Source organism: Coffea arabica, chromosome 7e (assembly GCF_036785885.1).
Source record: "Coffea arabica cultivar ET-39 chromosome 7e, Coffea Arabica ET-39 HiFi, whole genome shotgun sequence".
NCBI classification, from domain to species: domain Eukaryota; kingdom Viridiplantae; phylum Streptophyta; class Magnoliopsida; order Gentianales; family Rubiaceae; genus Coffea; species Coffea arabica.
This window is the reverse complement of record NC_092323.1, coordinates 7,690,903-7,715,648: the sequence shown is the minus strand read 5'-3', so window position 1 is coordinate 7,715,648 and position 24,746 is coordinate 7,690,903. Positions and strand designations below refer to the sequence as shown.

Here is a 24,746-nt window from a genome sequence, read left to right as displayed (position 1 = left end):
CCCTATTACCTTTTTTCCTCACATACATCAAATCGCTACAGTAATTTTTCCATGAAAAATGACGGAAAATGCAATCCAAACGGGACCTAACAATTTCTATGCGGTCATGATCTTCAAGCACATCTTTAATTTCATCAATGACTTCATTTTTTTTTTCTCAACCATATGTGAAATTTCTTCTTGAATCACAAACTCTTCATCTTCAATTGTATCCACAATTTCTGCAATTTCTTCGTTCTTTGCCTCATCAAAATTTTCTATTTCTTGTTTCTCGTCATAAATTTCTTCTCCATCATAACTATAAAAATTTATTAAAAATTTTCAAGCATCCTTTGCTGCCTTTATACATATAAATTTTTTCACTACATGTACTGGACTTGAGTACTGAGATAGTAGAATGTCTTGCAATTCAACTATTTATTTCTCTGTAATTGTTTAACTGCATCGTTTGATAATTCTGTACCTACTATAGGTTCCGTGAACCTCTTTTGGATAATATTCCAAACTCCAATATCTTTGAAAAAAAATTTTATCATCAACCTCCAAATTTCAAAATTATTTTTACCATGAAAGATAAAAATAGGACAATGCTCTAAATGGTATGGATCCATACTTCAATTTCACGAACAAGATCCAAGTCCCAATTTTGTGAACAAGTTCCAAGATCAAAATCTAGAGTTTTGATACCACTTGTCGGCACAAAAAATACGCGCACACACAGCGAAAATAATTTTAGCACATATAAAAATATGTAAAAAAAAAAAAAAAAAGAGGAGAACAAATACTCAATAAATTTTTAATAATTGTATTTAACTCAAACTCAACAATAAAAATATCAAATCGTAATTTTTCGCTCACGACAACTCATAAATTTCAATTATGAGATTTTCTCTCAAACCTACTTTCAAGATTCAACTTAACTCTTCAATTCAACTCTTCTATGACTCGACTCGACTCTTCAATTTAATTTTTCAAATAATAACCTACTAGATTAGTAGTATTCATAGACTGTAAAATTTTCTAAAACAAATACAATTATAAACCAAAACTTACTTGAAAACTGACTTGAAATTTCCCTAATCTAATTAGAAAACTAGACAAACAAGACATCAAAAAGAATTGGAAAACTAATACTAAAACAGTTTGGTTTAATATTCTTCAATTTAGAGTTCCTGCTCCTGAGGACTTTTTGAAGAGTTGTTGGAGCTTCTTGGCTAGGTGTGGATGCAATTTAATTTTGTTCTCGATGCAGTTGTTTGTTAATGGCCTTTCGTTCGTCATCAAGTCCCTTGCTAATGGCCTTTGTTCTCGAATGTAGAACAAGATGAGGAGGATGTTAATGGTTATGGAAAAATTTTCTAATACATGTTAATACACCGCCAAATCAGTCATCCTTCTATAAACTACAAAATCCAAAAGCTTAATCATATGAAGAATAGGACTCTTGCTAGATTCGACGTGGAAAGTTGCGATTAGGGAAATAAAATCACGTGTACAAGTAATTGCCTCGCAGCAAAATACTGAACATGTATGGAAGGAACCAAAATTTTTGTCTTTTTTTTTTCCCCTTAATTTCTAAATCTCCATGCAATTCTCACTATGACCTGCGGCATATCTAATGGTCTTATATAGGACAAGACGACAGAAGCTTGAATCACTGCCTTGTCAATCTGGCGACGGGTGTTATTATCTAATGATCATGATTCACGGGGCATCAACTAACGGAACAAACATGCACCTTGTTGAACCAATTAAACAACTCGCTTGATAGGCCGAATAAACTATAGAACTTGGTTTGAAATCCTAGTAACTTTGGTTAGGAATTAATAACTTCGAAAATGATCAACTCCATACATCAAAAGATTAGCATTAAACCTGTGCCCAGTTGTTTTGCCATCATTTTTTCTAGCTGTAGAGAGCCTTTACTCCAATTGTTGGATTCAATTATGGCCTGACGGGAAGCCGCATTTCTCTTCTATAGGGTGAAACTTGGTGAGAGAGAGAATTCATTTAAAGTTTTAAGTAATTTTAGATTATATATTCTACTCATTAAAAGTAATTTTTAATTTTTAATTTTTTTAATACATTTTTTATGATTATGGTCGTATAGTTTCCGTCAGACGGATCTTACAGGACGACACGTGTCCGTAATCTTGACAACGTGTCGATCATCGTGACATTTCACATATAGTTTTAGTCACCCTAACGTCTGACATGTATTCAGAAGAAAAGACATTCTGACAATCTAATTATTCCCTTGTGATTTGTTTTGTGATCTCGTGATCGCAGATCACAAGTAGTGATAGCGTTACCCTATTGCTCACAAGATCAGTTAAGGGTCAGTTAAGATAAGACATATTGACGACATTATCATAATAGCTGTATACTGAGCCCAAAATAGATTTAGAGATAAAAGACCCTAATTCAAAGGTACGCGTTGATTTTTGAAGACAGAGATCATTAGCTTTCTTCCTCCAACTTTTTCCTTTTGATAAAAACCTATAACTAATTTAAGCATCGGAAGCGAAAACAGGAGGAAAGCCCTACTGTTTCTGGGACATTTCACCTGTCAATCGAAGCCACCGGCCACTCTCCTGTATTGCGGATATTTGCACCAGCATAGTTAAAATTTTATACTCTATCCATCCCATTTTGAACCACTGGAGAGTTAAGTCCCTCCTTGGGCTGTAGGTGGGGGTTCGAATCTCACCTGTAGCGAAAAAAATCTAAGGATTGTGCCATAACACTTCCTTGATCTAGTTGGATCTGTATATTCACTAGTTGAAAAATAGACTACAATTTGAGATACGAAAAAAATAGGATCATCAAAATGGGACGGATGGAATATACTTTTGGCTTTCCCCTGGTGCCTTTAAGTTGGCCACCCAAAATTTTACATGCTATAGCAGTCATATTCTTTAGTGCACATGGCACGCGTTGGCGATCTATCATGAAATATGATTTTGGGACAAGGAACAATGGAAGTTCACTCCTTGGTCCTCGGATTAAAATTGTGAAATCAAGATGAAGCTGTCCCAGAGAATTATCCGACTGCACAGCCAGCAGACCCAGCATTATAAGACACTAAAGTCGATTGAATCTCAAAAGTATGTTGACAGACACTCAATTAACTGACAACGTAAATCAACAAAAGCGCAATAGCGCACAGAAGACTTGGCTCCAGCAATTCGTTTGGGTTTGGAATTGAAAAGTTAAGGGCCGAAGGGTGTTCATGTTGTTATTCTTTAGCTGACTTCGATAATTATGGTAATGAGAACTAATAAAAAATCATTAACCAGGCATGGCCAGTTCAAACATTAGATTTTAGTTGAGGTCGCATTTGCTCTATTAAGTTTTCATGGAAGAGCCTCCTGTTTCCTGCAGCCACAGGGGAACACACACAGAATATCAGAGACTAGCACGCCACATTAAGGCTGGTGAAAATGGCAAGCCACGGTATGATTGCAGACTAACTACGCCGTATATCTCAGAGCAGTTGCTCTTGTTTCGTGCTGTTTTAAATACCAGAACCATTGCCTTTTACATACGATATCAAGGCGAATAAACTCTGAACTTCAAGTCATAATAATGGTTACAAGAAGTCTATTTTCTAACTCAAGCAACACGAATGGCCTCCTGAACTGGTTGGCAAAGGACTGAAGGCACGTTCCACTCAGAAAACACGAAATGTAAAACCTGCAGTGGATTGTGCTGATTCAATGTTGTTTTATTTTTTTTTTCCATGTATAGTTCCACAAGAAATGATGAACTTATGTTCAAGAAACTGCAAAATTTCAAACTTTATATGGGTCACAGGAACCAAAGAATGTAAAGAAATCCTTAACTAGCTCGCACACTATTTGTATTCTTCCTTCATTACCACCCACCCAACGTGCCTAAGGCCCTATGGTTTAAAATCTACAAAAGTAAAGCCTCGTCACTGGCTGTGAGGAGTGTCATCACTGCCCTTTGCTTTGCCCCTGAGCATATCCGTGAAACTGCCCCTCATGATCCGCCGTAGTCTTGTATCTTCAACTGCTGGTGGTGATGGAACAGGCTCTGGTGATGGCAAAGCTTGATCGACAGTTTCCCTTTTCCCCAGTAACCCGCTTTCACCAAAGAAACTGCTTACAGAAGATGGTAGACCTAGATGGGCACCCATTACCTTGCTAATAGTGTCCAAGGTTCCGCCAGACCTCTCCTTCATTATGATTTCAAGTGCTTCCTTGTGCGCTGGATCCAAGGCATCAGTGTCCTTCAACAGATTCTGGATTCCAGGCAAAAGAAAGTCCCTAACACTTGAAGCAGGAAGATCTGAAAGAAAAGTTGAGCATGATAAGTGCAAAAAAGCCCTATAAGAATTTGGCGCACACAGCTTTTTATACTACAATCAACAGTAGAAAGTTGGTTACATGACAATCATCAATTTCTTGAAGCCACATTCATGATATAAATGTTTTATACCAAAATTGTTATTACTGCTGTAATCTCATCCACTCAGGAGCATCTACCAACCTCAAAGAATAACCCATAGCTTTTACTAAATTGTCTCCAAAATAATAATGAGACGTCTTGTGCTGACAGTTGTACTCCATAAAAACTTGCGGAAGTAAAACTATATTAAACATCTCCAGAGATTCTAGCAGCAAATTCTTGAAAAGAACAGAAAGTTCTAGAAGATAAGGGGTTGTATGATTCCATCCACTTTAGAAAAGGTAACAATCTAACAGGCAACAGCCACTTCAGCTACAGCCTCTCAACTATGAATGCTTCAAGCTTAGCAGTCAGAGTTGGCTGCAGCCTAACAGTTCAAACTTTTACATCTTGTAGTCTTGAATGGTATTGAACACAAACAGTAACAACATATACTTCCCAAGGAAATGGCCCTATAAAATTGCATGCTTATTTTTGAACAATTTTTTTCACTTTGCTGTTTCCCATGTATGTGGGAGAAGAGAATGACATAAAATAAAAAATTAATTCATAACATTAACAGAAGCAAACCTGTTGCATCAAGAGCACGTATGGCTTCACAAAATGCATTGGCTCTCTCACGCCGACGAATCAAATCATTTGAAGGGAGTGGCACGGCTGTGAATTGGAAAATCTTGGACAAGAGATGTACAATGAGTTAAAGAACAAAGGATTTCACCACATTCACACAACTAGAGGTTAGGAAAGAATACTTAAGATTACAGCAAATGAAGAGAGACACTTAAAGCACGAAAATAAACTGCTCAAAGCAGAATGATAGAGGATATAATCTCTGAGTCGGTCTGTCGTATGTGGAACAGCAACAACCAATGCACGGACAACAGCTATTGTAGCTTCATGCGATCCATCCTCAAGAAAAGCATCCATTTGAACCCGAATTTTGTCAATAATCTGAGAGAATATCTCATCAGCCAACATAAAGATATCAATATCTAATCGGATGTAAAACTGGAACAAAATATAGGTATATACCATGTCATTTTTATAATGCTGTGCTACAGCTCCAAATGCATCAATACTTGCATATTTAACATTCAAATTTTGGTCAGAACCCAGGGTAACAAGAGCAGGCAGAACATGTGTTGAAGCAATTTTTGCATCCAGATATGGCACCTAGGAGAAAGAATGGTGAGATTCAATAAACACATTCTAAACCAAAATGGAACTGAAAATTTTCAAGAATTAAAGGTCCTACAATTGATTTCAGAAGATTGGCTGCACAAATTTTCGTGTCTATATTGGAATTGACCACCATTTCCCAAAGGATGTCAAAAATCATGTTATGATTGTCCTCGTACATGCTGCATTGACATATATAGTAAATAACAGAATACATGTAAATTACAATGGAAGCACAACATGTGAAAATTTCATCACAAAACCAACCAAAGGAAGCGAACAGAATTAACAAGCTCAGGCTTTGCTGGCCGAATTTCGTCCTCAGAGCTCTGAAACATCTTCTTCCTCAAGTACTCAGTGAGGTAATCATGCTTGCTCCAGGATCCTAAAACACCTGCCAAGAGAAGTGGCAGAACACCCATGGTAGCAAGTCTACCAGATACTGTAGTTTTTGGTCTCAAACCTGTTACAAAAGGAACTACTCATCACTATGACTCTATCCTTCAAAACTCAAATCAAGAGGAATATGCAGTCATGAAGGTTTTAAGCATTCAATCACCTATTATTTTATCATGAGTGTTCTGGGGGAAATATGTCAAATCACCATCATCACCCACTGCTAGCAAGAATACAGGCAGCACAATGTGTGTCAAATAAGCTTCCCCATAAAATTCAGAAACCCTTAACAATAACTGCATCAGGAAACACCATATCAATAACAGTTCAAAGTGAAATCAGAAGAATCATTAAATCAAATGCACCCGATTGGACTGTTCAAATACCTTTGTGATTCGATTTCTCAAATTGTCTTCCTTTTGAGGTAATAGAGAGGCCAGTTGAATTAAATCAGGAAAGCAGTCAATATGTAGCCAATCAAATGAAGGCCACTCCACATTTCCCCTAAACAGAAATTTCAAATTAGAAGCTCATACCAAATCTAGATTTCCTGGACTCCCAAGGTGGATGGAAAACATGAAGAACCATTTCCTATTGGATCTGGAAGGGAGACAACGTAAACATGAGCTCACCTAGAATATAGTTCGAGCAAGGAAACAGAGAAGAAAGTTCCTACACCATTTGAAACTGAGGCAAATGGGCAAGTCTGAACAGCTGTCTGGTGCAAAAATGGGAGCAGTTCTGTCAGCAAGCGCAACAAGACATCAATATTCCAGCGTTCTCTTTCACCTAAAACACGAAGATGCGACTCAACAGAACCTTCAACCCCCGATAGAGGTGGACAATGCTGGAAAATAGAGAAGCATATTAGAGCTACAACTAAAGCAGTTCCATTCAAGTTCGAGAAGCTGGACTAGTACCTGAACAGAACCCAAGATGTGGGAAAGCAAAGTCTGTAAAACATGATCCAATTTGTTACCCCACTTTACTAGAGCAGGAACCAGTTCTTTGATAGTAGTTTCTACAACCACCCCAGACGGATCACACACCAACTGAAACATCATCTCCTCAACCTATCAACAAATAAAAATATTTATTGGAGAAACTCCTTTTTATTGGTCTTACTGTTTCTTGTAAGTCATCATACTATGACCAGGGGAAATGCTCCATTCCCTAGACCACGGAGCTTACATTGTAGGCAATTCTGTGAAGTCAGATTTCTTCTCCATGATAGCCTCGAAGCATATTTAGTGAGGCTGACCTTGAAATATTTATCCATATTGGGGAAGAGTGGCAACAGCAAAGCGAGATTATGAGCAGCAGCCTCACGAACAACTATTGCAGGATCCTCAATCAGCTGTTGCACAATAGATAAGATGAGAGAATCTCGGATCTCTGGACGGACAAATTCTGCAAGCTCTCCACATGATTGAGCAACCAGCAAACGTCGCTCCTCATACATATGATTGATCTACACATCAATCATTCACAAATCAGACTGGAAACAGCCAAAAACACGTTAATAAATTTAAGAACCATCATTCTGGAAGTGGTAAGGCATACCTGCTCCCAACATTGAGGAAGCAACTCCGTTTCTGTTCTCATCTCTCCAACATTCTTGGCAAGTGTAACACAAGCCTGAACATGGTCACAGCATCAGCAACTTGTCTAATATATATATGTATAGTACAGATAAGAATAGTTACGAAACTAACATCCATAATAATACGTCTCTGCTGTTCATCTGGACGCTTGATTAAATTGAATAACGTGTGGGTCAAGGAATCTCGAGTCATGCTGTCTGGATGGCGCTCAATTGCACACATCATCAGGGGAAGGAGCTCCTGCAGATACGCAATATCATGTGATCCATGAAAAACCATATTGCTATGGGATATCAGAAGCTGTTCTGAAAGTATCATCAAAAAATTAATCAAAACACAGATGGCAACAACTTCTGAAGCATACCTCTCGATGGTTTATCAATACATAGGGTACAATTTTAGGCAATGCATCTGAAAGGACCTGTATGGTTGCCAATCCCTGGTAAGGAAGAAAATCAATTCAGAAAAGTATATCTCCAGGTCAAAGAAAGCATGATTCAAAAGGAAACTGAAGGAACTTACAGTAGTTTCAGCATCAACAGGAATGTTTTCAGTTCTTAGAATTAGCTCATTAGTTTCTATAGGAGTTTCATGAACCCCTTTGAGAAACTTTTCATTGTTAACAAAGACACCATTGTCATCTGATAATGACAAATGTTTCCCTTCTGACACTTTGTCTAATATGTTTGTGGTGGCATCCACAGTTGGCACAGATTGTGAGTTAGAATCTTCACTTCGTAAATCCTCTCTGGAGATATGACCTGGAGATTCTAATCTATTAGCTTTGACCGAATCTCGAACTTCACCTTCAGCATCTCCTCCTTTACTTTGCTCAATGGCCTCTGTCGGTTCAATATTCATGGCATTTGTTCCTTTCAACCTCTCTATCTCATTTTCCAGCAATTTTATTTCTTCCATATAGCTTTCAGAGGACCGTAACTCCACATGCTTGGAGTCACTTGATACCAAATTCTGCCCAGAACGTGCAATGTGCATCTTCAGTGCAGTAATTTCAGCTCTGCAGTCATTAAGTTCTTTCCTTTGGCTTTCCATAGACTGCTTCATTTCTTGAACCTGCGACAAAATGTTGTCCAGAAAACATGAATAGAGTGCATTTAACATGCTGCAACATTTCCGAAGAGTCTAAGATAATCACCAGAACTTCCTTGTCCTTTATATCCTTCTGGAAAGCTTCAAGGGATTTCATCAATGCCACCACTTGGGTGTCTGCAATATCCTTGCTTTTCAGTAAGGACTGTTTTTCCTTCTTCAGCTTATCATTTTCTTTCTGCAGAGACTCATTTTCACGAAGCATAGTAATTTTCTCCTGCAAAGCACAACGGCTCTTCTCACCAATGAACAGTTCAGCAAATACAACAACATTTTATGAAAAGATATTATCAAGTGCTTGGTCATCACAAGCAGATAATATAAGAATATACGAAATGTTATATCTGTCACAAAGAAAACTCTGTCCCCACAAACAATGCAGCGAATTATAAAAAGCAAAACATATGGGAATATGCAAAAATTTGGCAGTCCAAATTCACAAGGAAGAAAAAGCATAACAGATATTGACCGCAAATAAGTACAAATGTGCAAAGTCCAGATCATTGTATGGAAGAAAGCACGATCTTAGCGGAAATAACAAAGCTATAAAAAATGTAAGCCTGCAAGATAACTAATCACAAGTTGTTTTCAACAAGCTATCAGGCTCACTTTATTCTCCTGAAGTAGCAATAAGGAACACAATAGAAATTTGGACCTGTACTAAGATGATTAATCACAAAGAAACAAGGTAGTACAAACACCCTTCTGCTGAGGGTAAACAGGTAGATGATTTAATATCTATCTGATGTTATTTTGAGAATAAATGTAAAAAGAACTTTTCATAATGTATAATGAGCTGGGAAGTACCTGAGCAGCTTCTGTACTTGAAGAAAGGTACTGGTAATAGTAATGGCGCAGGGCATCTGGAACACATGCAGAGGAATTTTGCCAAACATCTAGATTCTGGTCAGTAACCTGTCAAACATGTAATGGAAGTAAGAAACTTTCATACTACATGTAAAAGTAGATGCATGTATTGCAGCAGTAACGAAATTGGGATAAAAGACAAGGCAAGATACTAAAGAAAATCACAATCTTATCCTATGCAAACAAAATTGCCATAAAATTATGCGGAAACCACACTTGGCAAACCACAAAGTCAATGCATCAAAATCGGATAGTTTACTTTAGAATTTTGATCAAAAGTAAGCTGCAGTAATGCAGGTAATCACCCCAGAAATGTCTCTAGTATGGGATTCAAATCAATAAGTATCCAACTTAAAAACCTTATATGACACATCCCCTAACTGTTGCAAATTTTATCCTTAAATGTTAAATATTTAACCTTCAGTCACTTGCATCAAGAGTAATGTGGATGGCTAGAGTAGTCAACCACTGCTAAGCAATACCTCTTAAACACTTATTTGTTTCTAGATACTGATAATGCCATAAAACAAAAGCTGGAGAAGATGTCATCTACAGATAATGGAAGTACAATACTCCAGCTCTATGAGAATTGACTTTGTCACGAGGATATGCCCAACATGCATAAAATAATAAGCCACCTCTGCTTAAAATACCTCCTCATAAAATGTCATTGCAGTCAAACGATATCCAGCAAATAGTAGATATTCCTTTACAGCACAGTTGAGATCTTGTCGCTCATTGTCCTTCAAAGATCCCAAGTCCAAGAAAGAAGCATCGTTCCTCTGGCGTTGGACATCTGCAGAAGCATCTAAATTTGTCTCTGCAAAATTCAATTAGGCAGAACAATTGAGAGAGAATATTCTGTTTCCATAATTTACTCAGACTAAGCATAGTTATGGTATAATTGGCAGAGTGAAACCGGACACTAGTCTCACTGGAAAATACAGGAAAATTTTCTTTGCTTTTACTTTTTGTTTTTTAAATTATATATATATATATATATATTGTTGTTGGGGCGGGGGGCCCGGGAGAGGGGGGAAGGAATTGTGTAGGTTTAGAAAACATGGGGAAGAAAGATTAAAAAACTGGAGAGCAAGCATCAACCTACATCTCTAAGATAAGTATACACATTTTCAGACACCAGCTTATGGATCCGGTTATCCACACAAATTCCAAGTAAATCTAGTCATTTAATCAAATAGAAGGAAACATTTTCAAGGATATAGCTGCATATCCCAAACGCAAAGCTATATTAAACAAAAGCAAGTAATTGTAATAAGATTCAAAGACTTACCACTTCTCTCACCCAGAGTACCCTTGGATCTATTTTCTAACTCAGTCTTGAGTTTAAGAACATCTTCTTGAGCCAAACGGAGCTCATACTGACTCAATGCTAATTTTTCTTCTAAGGCTTCTTTTTCGTCAAGCAGACTTTGTGGGTCCGCAACTGTTCACACATGAAAAGAGATGGTTGGGGCATCAGTTATACCATAGTGCAACACTTTCATGCATGCATTCACTTGGGCATAAAATTGAAAAAACATAAAAACCTAAGCCTCAGTAACATCTTAGAAAAGGAATTATTTAAAACAAAATCTTTTAAACCATTAAAACCAATAAGCCGCTTAGCCTTGTGGTGAAAATTTTGTTCCACCAAGGATTTCAAGTATGCTAGTCAAATAAGCTAAAACATCTTCGCATACTACAGTACTCACTTCAGACTACTTTACCAGCTCTGTTTCTTTAATCTATCACCAGTACATTATTTTAAGCAGCCTCCATCAGCATCTAGAAATCATAAAATCTTTATGGAAGAAGATTCTGATATATTCTGTTGCAAAAACTTTAAATTATTAAAGATTAACATACAACCTACATAGCACTAATCAAGTCCGGATCTCGAGAGCCACATCCACTGAATCACCAAGAAAAGAAGTATCTTAGAACTTTTTAAAATGCAAGTAAATGCAACAACGGAAATGCTGCCACGCCGATATCTCGTCCCAGATTACACACATTTAAATGTTAACATTTTAGTGCATTATATTTGAGCATCCTTTCAAGAAGCTAGAAACTACCGCTCGATCTTCAACAATTCCTTCGAGTCTAGAATTCATGCAACTCAATTCAGACCAACGAAAAGAAGAAAGCGAAACTGCATAAACTTTATTTTTAAACAGTTGGGACAAGTTATGCAGACATTCTACAAAAATTCGTGTATCTGAATGGACAAATAAGGAAAAACAAAACTAATGGAACCTCTGAGGGAATTGAGGCGAGAAATCTGATCGGGAGGGAAACGAGAAGGATCGGAGAAGAATTCCTTAAGACGAATAGCGTGATCATCGCGGCCGTCATCAAGTAGCTCGTGGAGAAGTTCGAACGCCGTTAACAAGTAATTCTCCTCCAGTAGGAAATTCACCACGCAATTACACAGCGACGATTTCTCCACATCCATTTCCTATCTCCTATGCGTCTCTATTTCAATTGCAAATCTAAATTCCAATTTCTGATAATCATCAACGTCAATGACATTTTCTGGGAGAGAATCTCTTCTTAGATCTGAATCTGGAATGAGTTTTTTCCAGCTGAGAAGTGAGATTTGGGTGAATTCTAACCATTCTTGTGTTGCGTATATATACGAAGACTAGTCTTCATTTATGACTTTCTCCCTGGCGGAGAAAGGTTTGTACTACAGTGCTATGCAGCAGCATCAGAATCAGTGTGGGCGTAAAAACTGTCCATTCATCATAATATGATGATCGAGGGTGTTTGCGCGGCAGGCTCACCTGATACTGCTTCTGCACGAGATTTGGTCACCGCCCACCGCATAAAGAAATACTATATCAGGGAAGAGAAATTTCTTTTTTTTTTTGTTTGGCTAGTAAAAATAAGCGGTGGTATAATTCTATTGTAGTTGATTTGATTTTACACCTGCAAAATACTACTGTGTAGTTCATCAAAAAGGGAATAAATGAAAATTTGCGAAACAAATAGCTGTTTTATTTCAGGTCCACTAATTATGAAATTGGTCCATTAATAGAAAAATAATGATTTTTCAGAGGCACCCTTTTAATCTTTTATGGAGTATTTACAACGTACAAGATAACCTTTTTAACACACCATGCAAATAGTAGAAATTTACCGACGGAAGGTACCAGTGTTATCCACAAAATGTCCGAGGCCCAAAAGACCCAATTTGCATGCGGACTACGTGATTCAAAAAAGGCCTGTCTGTATCTTGGGGCCCAATCTGCCAAGAAAGCGCAAAAGCCATTATAGAGTTGCAAACGAGTTGAGTCGAGTCTTGATTTAATTTTATCAAATTCGAGCTCGAATTTGAATTCGAATTCGATGAGCTGCAAAGCTCAAAACCCGACTCAAATTCGAGTCAAGCTCAAGCTTGAACTTGAGCTCGAAAAAATTTTAAAAAAAATTATTTTTATTTTTAAAAAATAAATAAAATAATATTTTTAAAAAATAATAAAATATTAGAAATATATAAGTAATTTTACTATTAAAATTTAATATATATATATATATACTTGAGCTCGCCAGCTGGTTCACGAGCTAACGAGTTTAATATTTTTTATTTCGATTTAGCCAACTCGAGCTCGAATCGAATTTTGACCGAGCGGTTCGATTCTTTTGCAACCTTAGACCCTTGACAGCTTTGAAATTTAAAATAATTTTTAAAATCATAAAACTCAATAAAAAACATTAATTAGGTGACTATGAATAAATAAATAATCTTTCGAAATTTGACACCTTTAAGTATCAAGGCACGGTGATAATTGATAACACGTTGAAGCTTGAAAACACCTCACAATATATTAAGGCAGACACGGTCATTGCAATAAAATAACTAGTGAGAAACATGTTGGATTAGTATATTTTTTTGTCTCTAACTAAAAAAAAAATTTTTTTTTTGTAGTTTAAGTGACACCTCACCATGTGTAGTCATTGCAATAAATTGACTGAAATGATATTTGCACTCAAAAAAAATTTCAAGTACTCTTCCTTCCTTTTTAATTAATGAAATGACACAAAAATCTATCAAATATTCTAAAAGACAAAATTGTCCCTCTATATATTCACCAATAACCCTTCAGTCTATTCAATTCACTTAGGTCTGTTTGACAATTCAACTTATCATTGCGATACAAACGAAGTAGATTTTTAGAGTTTAAGACCAATTAAAGTAAGATGTATATTTCACTAGTTTATATTCACTTATTATTGACGGTAAATGATACTCAGACATTCCTCTATTATATCAATAACTATTCGCTATTGATTTAAAATGCAATAAAGATTAAGATGATGAAGGTTTGTTAATATCATTTTCTATATTAACTCATGAATGCCAAATTATATAATTTTTTAACTTTTTTTGTAAGTTTCTTGACGGAGTTTGCTGCTATTCCTGAAGTTGGAATAACCTGATTTTTCGCTTAATTTAATATTTGATTACTTTAATCACCTGAATCAATTGCAAGGATAAACGTTGGATTTGACTATCGCCTTCTTTTGCCTAACTCCTCAAAATTTTGTGTGTGCGCCCAAAAAGAGGGGGAATAAAAAGAAAAGAAAAGAACACAACTTTTTGTCGCCCTCCAAGTTTGAGCCTCTGACAATTGCAGATTCTTGTCTTCGGTTTGGAGTTACATAACTAGTGACCAAGTACAATTCAAGATATAGAACTATAAAGCCAATTACTGGAGCATTCTCAACTTGTCATATGTATATTAATCTAGGTGCAAATTGAAGCGGAGGCTTCAAAACAATGAAGTCTCAAATTTAAGCTAATCCCGTGTAAATTACTACTATCCAACTACACATGAAATTTCTACTACTGTTTTGCAACCAAAAGTTTGCCCATAGGAAAAGGACATAGATAGAAGCCTTTAGCAATACGAAAACATACGTACGCTAAATCCAACTACTTAAAAGTCATTGCAACTTGACAAGCAAGCTTAAGACAATATATATCGGCAACAAAAGAACCAAAAGTAGGCATTTTTAAGACCTCAGAATAGAACAAGAAACGAGGGTTAACTTGAATGATGTACAAAAAAAAAAAAATAAGATGTGAAGTTGAAACTTAAGTGACCAGAAAATTGGTATCGTTGGGGTCCAGAGATTGGACAATTTAGATGGCTGGCGATGCTTCCAATGGTAGCCAATCATAGGATTTCTCTCCTCTCTGCTGATTTATCTCATTCGCTGAACTGGCTTTGTTACAGCTTTACCACCAAGGCTACGTGCAAGCCAACAACTAACTCTCTCAGCCGTGCCTCGCTGCACTTATCCTCTCCCTCAGAATTTTCATTATTTCATAGCCATTTTTCTTGGTGCTCCTATCACTTGCACCAGCTGCCGACAACGGACACAGCAAGCAATCCTTTCTAACGTGGATGCCTGGATTCTGATCCTCCAAGGATTCTGGTTATATTCCTACTCTGGTGTCTCCCTTCTGAATCTTTTCGTAAGTTAATTATATCCCTTGTTTTATGCAGTCTTTGCTTTGCTTATGCAGGATAAGGAAAGATGAATGCGGGTGATGTTTACCACAGGAGTAGTAGACCAGTTAAAGCAGCTGCAACCGTGTATGGGGAAAGAATGCTTGAAAACCATCATTCTTTGAAGAAACCGCCACAAATCTACTCAGAGGTACCATAGATATGAGATACTTGCCAGCAGTAATACTTGAACATCATTTTTCAGGTTTAAATTGTAATTCTAAGAATTGCAGCTAGATTAATTTGTTTCTGCTTTTTAGCTGTACTGAAACATTTTGAAATGTATTCAGAAACCATCTCCATTAACAAGGGAGCCCAAGTTTGCAATGGGCGAGACTATCAAGTATAATGGGAGCAGAAGCAATCGAAAGCCGGCAGAACCACAAGCAGAATCCGAACTTTTAGTCGCAAACCACACTGTAAAGGATCTAACTTCAAGGATTGAAGGATCAAATTCCAGAGCAAAAGAACAGATTCAATACCTAGAGAAGTTAACGAAGACTAAAAAGGTTGAAGGAGGTTGGGGGAGGAACATGGAAAATCATCGGTACCCACAACTAATGGCAGAATTGAAAGATGTAAAGCAAGAATTGAAAAAGCTCAAGGAGGAGATGGCTTCTCTCTTGGAAGAAAAAAGAAAGGCAGAGAAAGAAACAGAAGCTTCCAATTCGAAATTGGGATCTTATTCAAGCACAGTGGTTGCGCTGAAGAGGGAGATTGAGGAAACAAATGAAGAACAAGTGCTTGTGGAGTTGGCTCGGATGGAGGCCCTCAAGGAACATGGAGCTATTGAATCCGAGGGAAAAAAAGAAGCTGAAAGACACTCCGCTGCAATGGAGGAAACAAGGAAGAAAATCGAAGAGATGACTCAAGAAATTGATGCTGCAAAAGAGATTGAGAGGAAACTGGCCATTACTACTTCAGATGTCAAAATGCTAGAGAGTGAACTAAAGCAAGTCAAAAAAATGGGCACAGTAAACCGAGGTAAAGAGACCATGAGAAATTCGGAGTGTAGTTCTCAGGATGGGCATGTATCAAGTACTCCAGAACTGCTGAAATCTATCACAAAAGAATTGGAGGAAACTAAGAAAGAATTAGCTTCTGTCAGGGAAGAAGGTTTTAAATTTATGGCTTCCATGGATATAGTAAGGACCGAACTAAAAAATGTCAAAGAAGAAGCAGCGCGATCGAAGAAAAGGGAAGAGAAGACAGACTTAACAGTACAAAACCTGAATGCAAAGCTCCTGCGAGGAAAAGCCAAATTGGAAGCTGCATCAGCAGCTGAAGAAAAGGCTAAAGAAATTGTGTCAAATTTATCTCGTGCTCTTGAGCAAATGAAGACAGAAGCAGAGGCAGCCAAAAAAGAAAGGTCACTTATAGATGAAGAAACCGGAAACATCAAGGCAGAGATTGAGAAGACTGAATCAGAGATAGACTTGGCAGAGGAAAGGTTACAAGCTGCAATCGAAGAGCTCAAATCTGCCAAGTCATCAGAAGCTGCGGCTCTGGGGAAACTAAAAACGCTTATTGACAACACAGTGAGAAGAAGAGCTTCAGTTTCACAGCGCAGCCCAGTCATAATGATCTCTAGTTTTGAATACGAATACCTAAGAAATCGTGCGGCTGGAGCTGAAGAAATTGCAGATAAAAAGGTTGCAGCTGCCCAGGCCTGGATTGAAGCTCTAAAAGCCAGTGAAAGAGAAATCCTGATCAAACTTGAGAAAACTAAAAAAGAGATTAGAGAGCTAAAGGTGGAGGAAGACCAGGAGGCTGACAACACACAGGAATCACTTCATGAAAAGCTAAAAGTTGAGAGTGAATTCAAAAGTTGGAAGCAAAAATATGAAAAGATCATTGCTCCGGAAACGCCACGGCCTCAGGCTGGATTGCCAGCAAAATTAACAAACAGAAGCGGAAGAACGACGCCGATGAGACGAGCTAAGCTGCGAAAAGCAGCATCTCCGGCTCCTCGGAGTACACCAAGGTCGGCTTCTTTTGCAGTCAGGAGGAGAAAAAAGGTTATGCCAAATCTAGCCAAGTTCTTCAGTGGCAAGAGCACTAATAAAGGCATAGAAGCCCATTGAGAGGTTATCATACAGCCTAAACACTACTAGTAAATCCCCTTCTGGCAAGTAGATACATCAAATAAGATTTTCTGTTGCATAACTGCTAGGGGCTAAGTCTCACCCCAGTCAGACGCATTTCTTCCAGGTTTAGTACTTATTAACCTGCTAAACCAGTAAACTTGCTGTACATGTATCAGGAAATCATGCTAAGAAAAGTTTTTAGTAACTGTGCTTGCGAGTTTATGTGAGATATTTGAGAATGGTCCTAAGAATCTATTAAGCAATTTTATAGAAGATAGTAGTATCTAAATCTTGATGGCATTATTATCTCATTAAGAACCAGAGAACCAAAAGCTATTGAAATTCAGAAAAGAAGCAGCACTTTATCAGGTTGCTTGCTTTGGTTAACCGTGGGAGAAGTATTTAGCCCAATAACACGTTCTTAATCTTGACGTATTAAGGGGAAGTAAGTGTCTGAAAATCATCGAGGAAACCATACTGTGGCATGAGCAATTCGAATTCCCAGCCAGCATTATCTTTTAGAATGCGTACGTATATCCACCAAAATTTTCGAATATGAACTTGAGATCCCATCAAAAACAAGCACCATTATATAATATTACCAAATGATACAAACTTCGAAATTGGTAAAAGATAGCGGCTAAAGAGCCTGTAAACTCGTTTTCTTGTAAAGCTCCACAAAATGCTACTAGTTTGAAGAGGGAACAGGACAGTCCCTCGCTCGACGGGCTGACCTGCTACTATTGCGCTTGAGATTCTTAGTCAGTTGCTTCTTAAAAGTCAGAGGAACCTAGCCCCTGGAATCTGAGAATTCCAACGACCAACAGTATGTTGGCAATTTTTTGCGTTCATTTCCACCGTACCCGAGAAAGTACAAGTCGATTGTGTAAATTCACCATTCCAATTGCAACAAAAATCTTTCTGGTAAAACATATTGGCTGCTTTCACTAAAAAGAGAGTAGTAGAGAACAATATCCTGATCAACCCGCAAGTTGCAGAGACTTCGAACTTTGCCAAGGATAAGCATTTTGATGTCCATAACGTGTTACAGCAATAATCTACTTTTCCTTCAAATGGGACAGTTAGCTAAGACGTTCATTTTTAAATGATTAAAAATAGATGTGAAGACCGAAGTAAATAACAAGAATGAAATAGCTGACGGAGCTCCGACGCCTACTCCTTCAAGGCCGGTATCAAAGATATTTTGGTATTGGTAATAATAGAGTAGCGAGAACAGATTATTCTGAATGTGACTGGGATGAGTCCAACATTGCCATTAGCATCACCAAAAAGAAGCTATGAAAAGCCATAGTAAAGCTAGTGAAAAAGAGACTAATGTATGCATCTAAAATAGATGCAAGAAAAAAACTCTAGTTTCAGATCGCAATTGGCAAGAAAAAAACTCTAGTTTTTACAGATTTTCCCACACTCATAACTTGAAATCCATTAACAGATAATACAGCCACCCAAAAAAAAAAAAGCAGTCTGCGGAAAATAAATAAATAAACAATCAACAAATGACACAAAATACGGTTTATTCTAACCCCAAAACCAATCACAATGAAAGACTATACCTGATATGAAAATTTACCCCCTATCAAAATTTTCCTGTTCTAAGACGAGAGCCTCATTGAGGATGTGACGGCGTCTGATGCTTGATGCCCATGTTTTCCTGTGTTGATGATGACTCTGACGTCATCAAATTTACTCCCTTCATCAACGTTTGGTATGGCAACGGCAAGGCAGAACCTGATGGCTGCGTTTTATATATCTGAGTGTATGCAACATCATCATCAAATTCGTTAGCATAATTAGAGCTTGCCACTGGAGCGCTGACAACTGTTTGCGAAGGATGCTGCAGCTCAGGAAGCTCCATAAATTGCTGCTTACCTTGTGTAGTAGGTGCACTGACTGCAGGTGTGGCTTGCGGAACAGTCTGATAAAACTTTAAAGCTGATTCAGGCACTGGTTGACCAGTTGTGGCCTCTTTATAAGTCACTGGAGGGATCATGACAGCTTGTGGATGTAATGGTGGCCGACTTGAGGCAACATTTGTATTCTCCACCGACACCCCATAATTCTGATTTGGCCTCAGAGGCACCAGGTAAATTGGATAGGGTTGGTTTACTGCATAAGAACTATGCAGCTGCTGGAGCATAGGCATTTGATATAATGGATAGTAAGACTGAAGTGGTGATGGGCCAGCTTGATACTGAGGCATGTAGCGCATATCTCCTTGAACGTACTGGACTTCATACTGGTGGTGCTTCCCTTCTGATTGCTGAGATAATTGGTAACCAGCCAGCTGAACATTTTTCTGCATTTGGATCACAGATTGAGGGTCAGGAGGATAATTTTCTGTTTCTACTGAGTATGAGGACACTCCCGAAGCAACTTGAACATATGGCTCTTGGTGTATCCCCGCTTTTGGTTGGATACCAGCACTTCCAACACTAGTATCACTGGCAAAATTCAGTAACATTTCCATGATTATAATCCGATATGAGATACGAACAATGCAGTGCACATAAAATATTTGCACTTGGCGACTAGCTTAACTGAGTACACCAGGGAAAGGTTGTTGGCAAAATCAAGTAGAGAAACAATACCTTGGCTTCAAGTTTTTCCCTTCTTGGAACTTTCAACTTGTTAAAGTTCTTGATAACAGAGTACAAATAAATTTAGCAGCAAATCATTTACATTTTCTGAGGACTTATTTGCCTCTTGCTCCAATAAACAGTAGGAAGCCTGATTGCCATTCTGACGCAATAATTAAATGTTTTGGTACAACTGAAACATAAAAATCCACAAGACATTCTAGAGATGCCATGATTCGCTACCAGTGGTCTGGCTGACATTCTCTTAAAAATCAAGATCACTATCTCCTTTTCTCTGAATACAATACCAGGTACCCAAGCAACATTCAGATCTTTTTACCTCTAATGTAGTCCTCGTGGGCAATTTTGGAATCAATCAGTATGCTAAAAAATATCAAAACAGATCAACAATTGCTCTTCAATATTTCAAGGATGCGCATCATTTACTTTGAATAAAACTCGAGCCTTACCCAAATCTCCTCATCAAATTCTAAGTCGTCAAAAAAACTTCAGTATGCACCTATTTTTCCTATCATCAGTTACTCGGAAATTAAAATTGAAGATCACATAGAAAGCAAAAGCTAACTCATTTAACTTTTCCTTATTTTGGATTCTTAAGTATCAGGTCCACAAAAGAATTTTGAAATAAAAAAAGAAAAAAAAAACACACGAACGGAAACACACTATTACCTTTCAATTGAGGCTGAGGATGGTACTCTGAGCTTCCTCTCGAACAAACTGACGCTCCCGTCCTCACAATGGATCCCAACAGCCGGCGCATTTGACATTGAAATTGAAGAACTAGTTGACCCAAAGGACGAGCTAGTCTCTAATACCAACGATTCCGGCACAGCCCCACTGATTTCCTTAGCCTCAGCACCATTATTACTCATGCTTTCAGCTGGATTCTCCAAGGCCGCATTACAATCCGATCTACCCAAAATATCCAAACCCATTAGTCCCTGACCCAATCCAGCAGCATCAACAGACTGACCCCTCTGAACAATCCCCGTGTTATTCAGAGCATCAGAAAACCACGAGTCAGCTTTCGGATCAAGAAGCGCTGAACCCAGAGACTCTGGCTTTATGGGGAAGAGAAATAATCTGACGCGGGATGGTGTAGGGGACGTAACGGCGGAGATGCGGTCGTGCTCTTCCAGCATATTCTGGAGGTCGTCATCAGTGGTGACGGAGATGAGTGAATCGAGGTCCTCGTTTGGGAGCTGGTACTTCAGATGAAACGGGCGGTTGCCGAAGAGGGTCCGGGAGAGGTGGGTGGTGAGGGCGGAAATGGATGAGCAGACCGTGCGGCGGTCCAGAGCGACTATTCGGGTTTCTCCGCCGGCGTAAAAGAGGGACTTGTTTTGTGGACGGGGAACTATGTGGCCACCATAGCTGCACATAAGTCGGATTTTGGGTGGGGTGGTGGGGAGAGAGTCTGTGGCGGTAGATGACGGTGGCGGAGGTGGTGGGTCCATCGGTTGGTTCGGTGGAGACCTTTGGGCTTTGCGTGGGAGCGTTTGGGGCGGTTTGATGGCCGGGGAGTTTCGAGCGGAGTGATGGAGAAGGTTTTATAGGGGGTTTGGGATTTCTTGTAATGACAGTTAATTATGGTAAGACCTTAATCTTATGGTCGCAGGTTAGTGAAATGTCGTAATTTACATATAAATAATCAACACAGTATTATAATCCCGTGATTTTCGCAATTTTTTGTTTCTTTCTTCCTTTTTTTTTTTGTGCAAATCGTTCCTTTTTCAAGAAGCAAAAAAATTAAATCGGGTTTCTAATTTTTTTAAAAGTAATTTCTAATGTTTTCTCTATGAAAATTAGTCCCTTTCTCATTTAAAGTTATTATCAAAAGAGGTTTTTCCTTATTGTTCAAACACTTGCGGAAGAAGCTGTCATGGTAGATTAGTATTGTTGCATTTATGACGTGGGCTATCTCCGTGAATTAGTGAATCGGTATGATTCTTATATCCAAAAATTCTTCTATCTTACTATGCTTGTATTAAGTGGAATCACAGAGCATAAAAATCCTTGACCTTATTTGTAGCATACTCTTTGTGGAAGTGGTGAAAAAGCAATAATGACTTGTGCAATTTGTTCCCTTTATTGGCTTTTACGGCCATTCTTTTCAAATTATACGAAATTACGAGGTTCACTTTTTTTTTTAAAAGGAGGCGTTCTTTCAAACATATTACAATTACATGCTTATCTAAAAAAATGGAGTCTAAAGTTCCCATATGTTCTTTTAACGTATTGTTTCAAAAAATTATTTCAAATAATTTACTATCCAAACATATTCATTGTTCCAAAATTTATCACAAATAATATTTCGCTTGCATCATAAACACATTTTCCAATCCACCTTTTTATATTCCCAATCACCTTTTTATCTCACATACATCACATCATAAAAAATGCTACAGTAATTATTCCAAATAATATTTCAAATAATACCCTATCCAAACAAACCCAATGGGGCTTATTAAGACGGCTTTCATCTTGAAATTATCTCCTTCTTGCATCAAGCATAACATAAAATTTTTTCTTTTTCAATGTATCATTGTAGTTCCTCAAATTACTCTATACTTAAGTCAAAGAGTTTTAAGTAATTCCGATATAAAACAAAACTTTATTCAAAACTTTTAAATTTTGTTTGGATTGTATTTTTAATAGAGTTTTTGGGAAAAAAAAAAGAGTTACTAAAGTAATCTTTTATAATATGATGTATGTGAAGTAATTAAAAAATGCGTTAACTTTTAAATAGCAGGCCAAACAAGTTCTTAATTTGACTAATTTGGATTAAGTTTTGATGTATGTAGATTAACTTGCTTCCACCGTAAGTGCCTAAATAAGCAAGGGCATCTTGAGTTTTGACTTGACATTTGCACACAGCATGAGAGAAAACCGAGGAAAGTCAGTCAACAAGAAAACATATGAAATAAGAAGATTTGAAGTAACATGCACATGAATAATGAAAACTTTCGTGTCATGTGCCCATCTCTTCTAAGTTGAACGCCAATCACCTACGCGCGATGGCATCTTTAGTCAGATGTAGTTTTCAAATGGAACGACCACTTAAATGATCCGGAAGGGTAACAAGTTATGGGGTTAGAATAGATCAAAATGTCTATCTCGAGAGGGATTGAATAATGGAAGATGCGAGTGTATGATGATGTAATAGGGCATTTTCTTCCCTGAGTAATTAAAAAGAGATTATCCACAGATGACCAGTAATTAAACAAAGATTAACAACCACGGATGATTACATACCAGGAAAGGATACAGCTCGCAGCCTTTAGGCTTTACCAAAGCAAACCCACTCAGTAAGGTCAAAAAATAAAAATAAATAAAGAATGAAAGAAAGAAAGGTACAGCCACAGCTCGTAGAGCAGGTAGTCATCCTCATGGTGACATGGTTTGACGTGTAATCTCGGGAAGATGAATATTCAGGGGAAATCTAGCAAGCTTCCATTGACCACTCTCTCATTGACACCTCACCAGTAACGGTTAGTCGTACGATATTGCAATGAGGAAAACTGGAAAATTCTCTACTCCTGGCCCCATTCTATGACCTTTGTAGCTATTTGCGCCTCAAATTCTTGGACAATTGAATGGCCTGACATTTGTCGACCCAATTTTTGTTAAGTTTTGGACTAAACCAAAAAGAAAAAACGGAAAAAAAAAAAAAAAGTACAAGATCTCCAAATGCGGTGCATCCTTGGTAATTTCCACAGTCAAATATTATATTAGCGTGAATAATAATAATGTTTCAATGATATGTGATTTTCCACTAATCCAATGAAAAAGTTATCATATGCGCTAGTTTTTCATTGCAATGACATGGACATTTACAAGCAGTGCAACACAAGATTCCTAAATTCCTGGTAAGTGCACTACAGATAGTGTAGAATTCCATTCATCAGGTTTCTTATACTTTTAAAGGATAATTTCAGAAACCTCTCATAAGGAATTTTTTTTTTAGGTTTTTTAAATTACATGTGCATCCTTTGCCGATTTTAAATGATACTACTAACATCGACATTCTAATAAAATTCTCTTGTTTGCTATGCTTATATAAAAGATGGATTTTTATATATTTTTCCCTTTTTCCTGTTTATTCATTTCTCTTTATATTTCATCATAAAATCTGAAGAACTATTAATATTACACCAAACCTCTATGTTGATCAAACGTCAAACTAGTAAAATTTTTTTATAACCTTTAATGTAATCTAAATTTTTTGTAGCTTTTTTTTTCTAGGTATCAAATTTAAAAAATTTTGACAATAACCTAAAAACAAATAGGCCAAAATCACTACCGAACTGTGGTAGTTCTACCACATAACTGGTTCACAACCTTTAAAAAAATCAAGATAATGCTTTCTTTTCAATTTTAAAAAGAATCTATATCTCCAATAAAACATTATAAAAAGTACCCTATTATAGTGATAGATTTATTATTACAATTAATTATCAAATAATAAATATTGACTTAAAAAACTTGGCACTCATTCATATTATATAATTATACTGCATTACTTTATAATTGTTTAGACGAATAAAATAAATTTTATAAGATAAGTGCACTTTAGTGTATTAATTGTTTTTTACCATAATTTAAGGTTTGGTTACCAAAATATCAAATCAAAGGAAGTAAGTCTAATTTTTGAAACTTGAAGAGAACTAACTGAAATACTTAAAAACTTTAAGAAAGGTTACTAAAATTATCCCAATTTTTAATGGAATAGAATTTCCCAATGATTATTTCTTAAGTACATCCCCTTTTTGTCCTTCTTTTTTTTTTTAAAAAAAAAAGGTATGTCCATTTTTTATGACCCTTAGAATATCGCCCATGTAAAAAGTTGCAGTCCAAATTGAGAGTATTTTGAATAAAACATTGTAGGGCCTATGCACCACTCCAAATTGATCCAAGTAATCCCAATGT

General features: G+C 37.2%; 3 protein-coding genes across 8 annotated transcripts; 1 reads left to right on the top strand and 2 right to left on the bottom strand.

The window, feature by feature from the left end:
• Nucleotides 1-3,712: 3,712 nt before the first annotated feature.
• LOC113701160 (uncharacterized) lies at nucleotides 3,713-12,359 on the bottom strand. Of its 2 annotated transcripts, none has more exons than XM_027221686.2 (20): nucleotides 11,850-12,359; nucleotides 10,885-11,037; nucleotides 10,244-10,410; nucleotides 9,531-9,638; nucleotides 8,770-8,940; nucleotides 8,136-8,687; nucleotides 7,978-8,052; nucleotides 7,725-7,853; nucleotides 7,573-7,647; nucleotides 7,271-7,480; nucleotides 6,930-7,082; nucleotides 6,642-6,856; nucleotides 6,396-6,513; nucleotides 6,173-6,305; nucleotides 5,881-6,091; nucleotides 5,690-5,795; nucleotides 5,467-5,607; nucleotides 5,262-5,385; nucleotides 5,005-5,121; nucleotides 3,713-4,314 (listed from the first exon to the last, which is right to left on the bottom strand). In XM_027221686.2, exons 1-20 carry the CDS (start codon nucleotides 12,046-12,048, stop codon nucleotides 3,938-3,940), a joined length of 3,534 nt encoding a protein of 1,177 aa, XP_027077487.1. In that variant the 5' UTR covers nucleotides 12,049-12,359; the 3' UTR covers nucleotides 3,713-3,937. The 2 variants fall into 2 exon arrangements, with proteins under 2 accessions (XP_027077487.1, XP_027077488.1); XM_027221687.2 differs by having other exon boundaries at nucleotides 5,881-6,076.
• A 1,998-nt stretch (nucleotides 12,360-14,357) lies between these two features.
• Nucleotides 14,358-17,404, top strand: LOC113702238 (protein PLASTID MOVEMENT IMPAIRED 2-like). 4 transcript variants are annotated; one of them, XM_072059622.1, is made up of 3 exons: nucleotides 14,358-15,038; nucleotides 15,110-15,263; nucleotides 15,403-17,404. In XM_072059622.1, the coding sequence occupies exons 2-3, from the start codon at nucleotides 15,141-15,143 to the stop codon at nucleotides 17,194-17,196; spliced, it is 1,917 nt and encodes a 638-aa protein (XP_071915723.1). In that variant the 5' UTR covers nucleotides 14,358-15,038; nucleotides 15,110-15,140; the 3' UTR covers nucleotides 17,197-17,404. The 4 variants fall into 4 exon arrangements, with proteins under 4 accessions (XP_071915723.1, XP_027079146.1, XP_071915722.1 ...); XM_027223345.2 differs by having other exon boundaries at nucleotides 14,362-15,038; nucleotides 15,130-15,263; XM_072059621.1 differs by lacking the exon at nucleotides 14,358-15,038 and having other exon boundaries at nucleotides 15,045-15,263.
• Nucleotides 17,405-18,535: 1,131 nt separating this feature from the next.
• LOC113702287 (protein PAL OF QUIRKY-like) lies at nucleotides 18,536-21,359 on the bottom strand. Of its 2 annotated transcripts, XM_027223416.2 has the most exons (3): nucleotides 20,487-21,359; nucleotides 19,090-19,661; nucleotides 18,536-18,970 (listed from the first exon to the last, which is right to left on the bottom strand). In XM_027223416.2, the coding sequence occupies exons 1-3, from the start codon at nucleotides 21,272-21,274 to the stop codon at nucleotides 18,963-18,965; spliced, it is 1,368 nt and encodes a 455-aa protein (XP_027079217.1). In that variant the 5' UTR covers nucleotides 21,275-21,359; the 3' UTR covers nucleotides 18,536-18,962. The 2 variants fall into 2 exon arrangements, with proteins under 2 accessions (XP_027079217.1, XP_027079216.1); XM_027223415.2 differs by having other exon boundaries at nucleotides 18,536-19,661.
• Between the last annotated feature and the right edge of the window lie 3,387 nt (nucleotides 21,360-24,746).